General features: G+C 39.0%; 1 protein-coding gene across 1 annotated transcript; it reads right to left on the bottom strand.

Moving 5' to 3' along the window:
- Positions 1–1,260: 1,260 nt before the first annotated feature.
- Positions 1,261–9,525, bottom strand: LOC104449584 (histone-lysine N-methyltransferase ASHH1). Its single transcript, XM_010063794.3, has 9 exons — positions 9,369–9,525; positions 7,296–7,452; positions 6,618–6,704; positions 6,164–6,248; positions 5,984–6,077; positions 5,613–5,811; positions 3,830–3,864; positions 2,731–3,208; positions 1,261–2,091 (listed from the first exon to the last, which is right to left on the bottom strand). The coding sequence occupies exons 1-9, from the start codon at positions 9,449–9,451 to the stop codon at positions 1,810–1,812; spliced, it is 1,500 nt and encodes a 499-aa protein (XP_010062096.1). The 5' UTR covers positions 9,452–9,525; the 3' UTR covers positions 1,261–1,809.
- Between the last annotated feature and the right edge of the window lie 246 nt (positions 9,526–9,771).

Consider the following 9,771-nt stretch of genomic DNA (forward strand, 5'->3'; position numbering starts at 1 on the left):
AATCGTTTAGATTGATGCAAACGACAGGTGATCTTATCCTCGGACCAACCAGGCAAGAAGACCCACCAAACATGTCGTTTGATGTTCACAGGAAGCAGATCCTCGTTTCCAAGCACAATAGAGCCGATGCAAGAACACAGTCCCCGAGCATTCATGTCTAACTCAGTAGACCATACACAGGAGACAACATTCCGGAGCATTCATGTCGAGTTCTCGGTATCATATTTCACAGTTGTGCTGCATCAAGCCTATTGCACTACATAAAATCGATCGTACCTTGTGCAGGAGAATCAAGCAAAATTCATTTGATCCATGTACAGCATGTCTAAGATTCCTTCTTCACCTTCACCGTCCATCGACCCAACTTGTCATCCAATTCACTGGTTCAAAGCCATTATAGGATGAAAAGATCATCACATTCCTGCATCTTATCATATCGCTTTCACATTGTGCCGACTAAAGGTTGCGCCTTTTCAACACATGCAAAAGACAAGGATATCTCCATGCAGAAAGTGAATGGGGGAAGAGCATGAGTGGAATCTAGTCACTTCACTTCTCTTGCCAGAAAATTTCTAAGGCACTGGCGATAGTGGGCGGGTTAGGTCGGGTCCAGTCAATACAATGGAACACAATGATGTCATTTACGGCGATGCAACCTTTCGATTATTTCGCTTTTGTTCAACCTGCAATGATGGTGGTTGCTTCACTTTTCCAATTCGTTCCTCAAGTTCCATGACCCTGACTTGTTCAAGAGGCGCTTGATTACCAAGTCCACTCCCGAGACCCGTTCTATATTTTAAGACATTTAGTGTTAGATATCATCACGGAATACCCAATAAACATTGCATTGTCACATATCAATCAGTTGCTTGTAAACGATATTTCCCTCCTAATTACGTGCATTTCAATCAAGCGCGCTTCAGAGAAGGAAAGGAATAACCAGTGTGAATAGTGGGCTTCCTCTCAGAAAACATCCCCAAATTGACAGGGCACGAATTAGCCTGTGAGACTAAGTCTATAGTCGATACCGATGCATCTTTTCGCTAAGCCTGGATAACAACTACTAAGATTACAAAAAATGGTTTTAGGATGAACATATGAGACTGAAAATAAACAATTGGTGTCGCCAACAACAGCCTGTATCTGAGAGTCATGACAGATTCATCTGTCTCTCTCTCTCCACTCAGTTTCTTTCACCAATTGATCACGGTAAGGGTACACAGAGTTCACTAATGTAACTAGAATAAGTTTTGCACACCATTAAACGTAAGCTCAACCAATTTCTCCATTGCTGATCGCACTTCATCAACACATTAAAAGGAGGGTGTGATTAGCACCATTGAAAATCCACTCAACATGGTGATGCTCAGCCACTCGTGGCTTGAACTTCATATATCAGTTGACAACAAATTGATGAAGAATTAAAACTCACCACAACTTCTACAGCAGAGCTTGAACCTACCCTGTACTGCTAAAACAATTTCTATCTATACATCCCACTTCCGAGGCTATAATCAGATCAGACCAAGTAATGTCCAGAATGAGGTTTTGATACAGCGAACAACAGACTTAACATCAGAAATTAGATGCACGCAATTAACTAGTTTATCTTGTGAATTTGTCGAGTCAACTTTTCAGATATTAACCTGCAACTCAAGGTGCAGTTGCAGTTGCCACAGGATCAGCTTTATTTTGTTGGAAGTCAACTATTCGCTAACTCAAAAGCTCCAACTGAATTCTGATATTTCCCCTTGGTATTGTGACTGTCCTGGTCCATCACCTTGATTTTATGTATTTACAAACTCTGAATTAGCTGCTGAGATTCTGAGGTATATCATATTCCAGAGTCTTCTGTTCATGATTTTCATCAACGTCCAACAGTTCGGCTTTCCGTGGTGTGAAGATTACATGTTTAATCAAAGATGAATAAAGGTCAAATTCAGCCTTCAGCTTCGCACAGGAGGCTTCTATCCATTTTTCAGCTACACTAGTAGCTACACTATCTTGGCTGTCCCTCTCATGTTCTTCAATTGCTGGACGTATTTCATTATACAAGCAGTCGAGCTGAGAATTGGCTTCATCTCTCATTTCCTACAACAGTGTTTCCCAGGGGAACTTAGATGATAATTTTAGTAGACGACTATGTTTTCACCGTAAAAAGGCAAAATCAATGCATCTGAGCAACAATGACTTCAATTTTCTTTCTCAGGCAGAACAGTATATGATAATACTTCCCTGATGCAGCTAGATAAAGCATTTCCTTAGGAAATGTGAAATTTCACTATGAGAAGACGAGATAAAAGAGAGCAACAAAACAAAGTTGGAACTTCATGGCAACAAAAATAACCGACTTTGGGCATTTCTCATATAATGTAGTGCAGGAAATATCTCCAGCAAGTGATGATAATGTCACTATCTATCACTAATTTTGACAAAACTGTGATAGTATCTTTCACTATATTATCTCAGTAGTGCAGTGATGAAGAAAGATACGAGTTAATCATGTTAAAGTACAAGCACATGTGCATGCAGATGCTACATTTCAGCAACACCTCCATAAAACTTCTGGACAAAGACTGCATAATGGTTCAGCTGCAACTTATAAGATAAAAAATATAAAATATAAAATATAAAAAGAAGAAGAAGAAGAAGGGAACCTCAGCCTAGAAACAGATAAAAATAATGACATGTTGCACAGATCAGTATAATACAAAAAAGGACAATCTATACCTCACACTTGAGAAGTTCTTGTGCTTCTTTTGAAGGTAAGCGTTGAGCAACCAATTTGGCATCATTGCCATTTGGCGGAAGATGCTTTGGTCTTCCATTCAATATGATCTGTGACCTTTTCTTTGAAATAGGCCCAGGTCCAATGTGATAATTCCGGCATGCACTATTACTCTTAATTCGAACTATCATTGCATTCTTCTGTGAGAATATCTTTTCCGAATCTTGAGGATAGAGTACAGCTTCCTCACTTATTTCAGCTTTCACAACAGGTGACACCGCATCTTGAACTGGCACTAAATCTTCAGGTTTCACAAAAGAAGCAGTCGAATTGACCTGCTCATAATCATTAAACTGAACCGAGGGTTCAACTTTTCCATTTGAGATATACTCTAGATCCATTGGATCATGGATCTTTTGGAGCTTAGAGGTAGGCTCATCCTCTGCAGAATCATACAGTGGAATGTTTTCAACGGAGTACCTGCAAAGAAACGTGACTGAGCATTTCTATAAAAAACATTTACTGACATCCATTTAATGATACGGACATAATTAAACGCCAGAGAAAAGAAAATGTGAACAATGAAATACTCAAAAGTAAAAACATGCCAATCTAACATAAAAGAGATTAATGCATACAAAGAAAATATCAACTCTCTAAAGGACTATCAAAAGATGATAAAGAAGAAGCTGCCTTGTGTCCTAAACGAATTGTGTCCTACAAGAGTTCTTCCCTAAGTTCAACTACTCTGCACACATTTTTTTATCTTTCCACACGAATCTCCACAAAATACATTCCCCAGAAATCCATCATCTTATTGTTTGGTGCAAATTCCCCACCAACCAAGTGCGTGGCAGGACATATAACATTTTCTCTTAATAAAAATGGAAAGGAGCGTAAAAAAACTCAGAAAATGCATGGTGCTGGATAGATGGGGAAAAACCATATGAAATGGGCGGACCCCGTGATGATCATGTAAAGATTATAAGAAGATGAGTAGCACTTGACAAGTGATTTAATATGTAGATAACCGATTGAGAATGTAGAGAACATCCAAAAATGATTGACATGATTAGCATGGAAAGATAACGAAAAGAATACCTGTCATCATCATCTTCCCATAGATAAGTATCTTCCTGTAGAAAAAGGTATGACATGGGGGAGGAGAAACATCAGAGCTCATTCATGTGACAAAGAGAAGGAAAAACAAGAAACAGAGAGAAAGTAGAGAAACATTACTAGTTGAATGTTATAGTTTTGTATCTTTAATATTACAGGCAGCCACCAGAACTATGAATAAAAACCTCAGATGGTTGGCGATAAATATACCTAACTAAACAAGTTCACAACTTTTGTAAAATTTTTCAACTATTTAGCCCAGAGCAAGTCCTAACTTGTAGAAACCATTGCAGATTTCCACTGTTGACAGATTTTTTTCTTAGAGACTCATCATTGACCGGTTTCAAGATGCTAAAGTCAGCAACTGTAGAGATTGGCAATTGCTTCAGCGAATGCATTGGGTGATATTACCCACTGTTTGCTTTATAACTATATCAAGTGCCATTTTCATCACACTTCTTATGTTAGTGAGGATCTAGAAGACTTCAAGACAACTTTTTATTTCTTCAGTTTTTTTTTGTGCGGTTGGGGGTTTGGGGAGTAGGCATTCCCTACAATTATCGCTCCTTCACTGCTTCAATAACAATGAGAACCCACTTTTGTCCAAGGGCCTTTTGGGCTGTCGTCATGCTTGTATGAAAAGACATCAACTAGTGAGTTAAGTAACTCCTAGTCAAAAACATCCCCAAGGGGCACAAAATCACCAATGCATTAGCTTGATCGATAGTCAAGCTCAAGATTATTCAGTCAAGAGCTGAACTCAAGATTATTGACAGCATGAACAATCTCAGGAAGCCAAGCTAATAAAGAATTTGAATATCTGAACTGTTGGATAACAATTCCATAAGGTGCTGCTTCTACCCAGTAAACTCCTCTGGGCACACATCAGGGCCCAAATTTCCTCAATCCAAATGCAAAGCAACAGAGCATCACAAACTTTTTACTGCTCTGTTATATTAGTTGCAACAACATGACCTCTCCTTTGAAGATAACCCAAACTTTATAATTTTGAACATGGACAGCATATAGAAGAAACCTCGAAATTGGAGTTCAATTTTGAAAACGCAACAACGTGGCCTCTCCTTTGAAATTTGAAGATAATCCAAATTTAATGATTCCAAATGTGGACAGCACATAGAAGAAACCTCCAAATGGATTTCACCTTTGAAAAGGCAATCTTAATTTGAATGACCAAGACAGCCCCCTTTTATGGATAGGTGAAAGAACATTAAAAGCAGAACGACACAAAGGGGTTCTCAGTCAACCCAAGACAGCTTTTTGGGTAATAATATATCCAAAACCAAAAGAAATTTTTAAAAGCTCCTTCCATGTGTGCAAATGAAGAAATACGAGATGCATTCAGTTAAAGTTAAATGACACTGATTATACTACTTCAAATTAACATTAGACAACCCCCAACGACCCCTTCTTTCCCTTCAAATCAATCAAACAGTATAGAGATAGCCCGAGAGTTGTCCTTCTTGCCTCAACCAAAGTGACTCCAAACCAACCCACTCCCATAGCATGCAATATAAGGCCACATCTCTTGCTCCTCGCCACACATAGAAACCCCATAATACTCGTCAAGCAGAAAAGTGGACTCCCCTAATAAAATCTTATCATAATTCACCAGAAGAATACACAAGCAGAATGGAGATCAATGACCCAACAAATACCAATATTCCAAAAAAAAGTAGCTAGGATAACATGTGCATAACCATCAGGAAAAATAGAAAAAGATTTGTTACCAAGCCATCAAAAATACCTGGAAACGACGGGATTTCGCACCCAGGAAACCAGAACAGCTAGGTGCACCACAGAGACAACGGACCTTGGCTCCACCATACCACTCGAAGTTATAATCATATGACAATTCAGATCCAGCAGGAATGTCATGCTTGGCAAATATGCCAACTCTTATCTCCCCCAATACATTCCATTTCCTTGTCTCACAATTTGGCTGGCTGTTTGAAAACAAGAAAAATCAAACAAAGATAAAGGATTAACTTTGTCAGGGGCATAGAAGCTATCTATTGTTATTCAAACAGCATGTAAAAAAATTGGAAGCTTAATGGCTAACACTATTCAATGTATAGTTCTACCAATCCATAAAACAGAAAAACCTATGTGACCAACCATGAATGATTTATGAACCTAGCAAGGCTCCCCTTTTTAGTTGCATCAATGGACTCTACGGCATTGAGACATATAATAAATGCATCCTTCAGACCTGCATCATGTAATAAGAAATTGTAAACAGCTTCTGAAGGGTCAAAAATATTGTGAATGTCATATTAATTAGCTGTTATACATCACCTTGAGTTTCATAAATGTGAGACCTTCGTTTTGCCTCTTTCCATGATATTACCTCTCCACAATATTCAATTATAAACTGCCCTGCCTGAATGAGGCCATAGAACAGCTATTACTTTCAAGACAAGCATTTTAAAAAAAAATAGCCAACACAAATCTCATTATCAAATAATTGCAAACTATGTAAAAGTTCAGTTGGAGACCCATAATTTAGTCACAGAAACCATAGACTCCATTAAATCCATTCAAGCTGACTATGAAATCAACAATTTGGCGTATATCAAGTCACAGAGGCACACTAGATGGTCCATGGCTTCATTAAAAAAGTGTGAGCTATGCAAAATGCTGATATACCCCATGTTAAAGCTCCGGATCAATGTTTTACCTTATTAATTATCAAAGAAGTACACACAACCGGAAAGGACATTTATTCTAGAAGCAATATGCAAATTCATACCTTAATGTTCTCATCAGCAAGAAGACCCCATCCACGGCCATCTGTCTTAAACAATCTCGTTCTAGCATATTGACATTTTTGAAATCGCTGTCAAAAATGATCACACAAGACATCAATAACTGTTTACTCATATACACAAGTTTAGAAATCACATTCTTCAGCAATAGTCATTGCCATTATTTTGCGGAACTGAAGAAGCAGAAATTTAGCTTCAGGAATGGAGCAACCAGAAACTTGACATCTTCAAAACAAGAAACAACCTCTAAACATGCACATTCATGTGGACGGTGCATTGCACCCACATGCAAAACCTACCAAACTCTAGAGTCTAGACCGTTGAAGAAATTGCAACTTCATGTCAACTATTGTTGGTTGATATATTTTAAACATGAATATCTAAGTTTAAAGGGAAAATAGATGTGCTATACCATCAAGCTGGGAAAAATTAAGTGACAGAATGATCTCACCATTATGTCCATGGTTGAAATATACATTCACAAAATTAAGCATCATCACAGAACAATCTCATCATACATACAGACAAGAATAAAGGAATGATAAGGACGTTAGACTATTGTGGACCAACTGTACAAGTATGGTGCCTAAATTTACACAAGCAGAGGTACTTCATGATAAATACATATATAAATATGAGAATGCATCATGCCTTGGACATACCTGATTCCTACAATACAAATTGCAGGGGCAATATGTTGGAGTACACTCTGTGCTGGTTAGGACATTCAAGCATCTCTCTGCACAGGCACTATCAGGATCACTTGGATCGAGTTTGCACACACAAATAGCTATGTCCTCTTCTTTCTGCTTCTTGTGCCTATTTAGTATTCAACCAAAGAAAGCTTAAGCCGATCGATGAAGGAAGACCACAGGAATATAAAGAACATATAGGACCTGTTGTCAAGCGATGTAAGACAATATTTCAACATCCCCTCTCATGTGCAAGCTGGATTACAAGCAGCACATAGAAATTTGACCACGGCATGTGGAATTTGACTACCCAAGGGGGAGGGACGCACATTCGTGAAAAAGATAGCACTGGCTTTGATATCACGTTAGAAAGTCCAACCAAAAAGCTTAAGCTGATTGGTGGAAAGAGACTACATGAATATGAAAAGCATTTAACACACATTGTCGAGCAATGTGGGACAATACTTCAACAAACTTATAGATTCCAAAACAAGGATTTGAACGATAAGTTGGTTTTTCAACTTTAGCATTCCTTCATGGGATTACAATTTGAGATTTCAAATTCCAACTAAGCTTCTTCTTCTTCTTCTTCTTCTTCTTCTTTTTTTGGGACCGAGTCTAACAACTTTACTTAGCTCCAATATATATGATCAAAAACAAGTTAAGGAGAAACAACTATGCCTCAATGATCAATCACCCAAATGAAAATTTGGAAATGATTTTAAAATCAAGACAAACATCCTTATTCTTGCTTATAAGTTAAAAGGATATGTATACAGGGCCTCAAATTCAGCAGTTTTCAAGAGGTGAGCAACCACCACTCCAAATGGAATTTAATTGCTGGACCACATGTCTGGAAAGTGTGGCATACTGTAGACTAATTCACAAGTTTGACAATTAAAAGCAGTCATTTCATTTTAAAAGCTTAATAGCAACATTGATGTGGTAGCTTGGTCACTCAGCCTTTGCACAACCACCACAGCGAAGTAATTTATGCAGCAGAAAACTGATACACAAGTAACACGCTTGATCATCAAATAGACAGTGAATGTCATCAATTAGCAGATATTCTTAAAAATCGAAGGTTGCTCTTTAGTAAGTTCCAAAATGAAAATAGGGATAAAGACATTGGAGGTCCCTGAACGATTACAAGATGTTCGATCAGGCCCCTCAACTTTTTTTTTTTTTTTGTGCAATGGAATCCCTAAACTATTTACTTGTTTGTTCAAGTTGGTCCTTCCGTTAAAAGATAACCCGAGATGGTTGACGTGTCATCTAAGATGTAGTTAAATGCTGATGTGTCAGCAATGACCAACTCGAACAAAAAGTGTATAGTTTAGGATCCGAAAAAAAAAAAAAAAAAAAATGAGGACCTTGATTGAAAATTTTGCAATAGGTTAGGCACCTCTGCCACCTTTAACCCATGAAGATATACTTTCGATGGAATTTGACAAAGAGACAACAATATAACGTTTGAAAAACCGCAAAAACGACATGTAGGTCTTCACCGTGAAATGACAAAATCACAGCAACTATAATGCCGATACTATAGCTACTCCACGTAGCAACGAATTCCTCCTGCAATGCTCCTCATTCTCGTAATTTCTCCACCAAAACCCTAACTTTTTCTAACAAACATTCCCAGTCTCAGAAATGAGAAGAACTGTTCCTCTTCTTAAGCCTAAACCGGATGGAACTTAATTCTCTCGCAAGAAACAGCGAAACTCATTCCACTTTCCGCACAAAATTCAAGAATTCACGGACCGAATCAACGAACTTCCGTGGACCTTCACTCCTCCCCCTTTCACCGCCCAACTCTTCAACTCAATGCCGCATACCGCTCACTAAATCGCGACCAAATCCGAAATTGCACACGATCAAGAGCCACCTCCCGATTGGTTTCGCACGAATCACCTCATCACATCGCGCGCGCGCTCGACCTCGCTCCCGCCGGATCGTCCTTTTCCGGGCGCAAAGCACCGAGACAGAGCAGCGAGGAAAGAGAAAAAAAAAAACTGCGGAGAGAAGAGGCTGAAATCTGACCTTCGGTAGACGAACTCGTTCTGATTGATGTGGACGTACTCAGCCGGTTCTTCGATGTGCTGATCCTTCAGGAAGATGGACATCTTCGCGAGCTTAGACGCGATTCAGCATCATCGCGTTCGCGGCGGGTGAATCGGGTGACTGTTTCGAATCAGGTCGAGACGATGATGAAGAGGGTCGAAAAAGGGCCGAGGCCCAAGCCCACCTCGAGAAGTTAATTGGGCCGGGCCGGTTCCTAACGAGCACGAGCGAAAATCGGTTTTTTTTTTTTTTTTTTAAAATCAGGCGTGAGTGGAAGAATCACCCTCAAATTTGTTATTCAAGGTCACGTTTTAAAACCCACATTTTACGTCTCCCCAACAAAGACAAAGACCGGTTTGCCCTCATGCATACGCAAAATCTG

Source organism: Eucalyptus grandis, chromosome 6 (genome assembly GCF_016545825.1).
Source record: "Eucalyptus grandis isolate ANBG69807.140 chromosome 6, ASM1654582v1, whole genome shotgun sequence".
NCBI classification, from domain to species: Eukaryota; Viridiplantae; Streptophyta; class Magnoliopsida; order Myrtales; family Myrtaceae; genus Eucalyptus; species Eucalyptus grandis.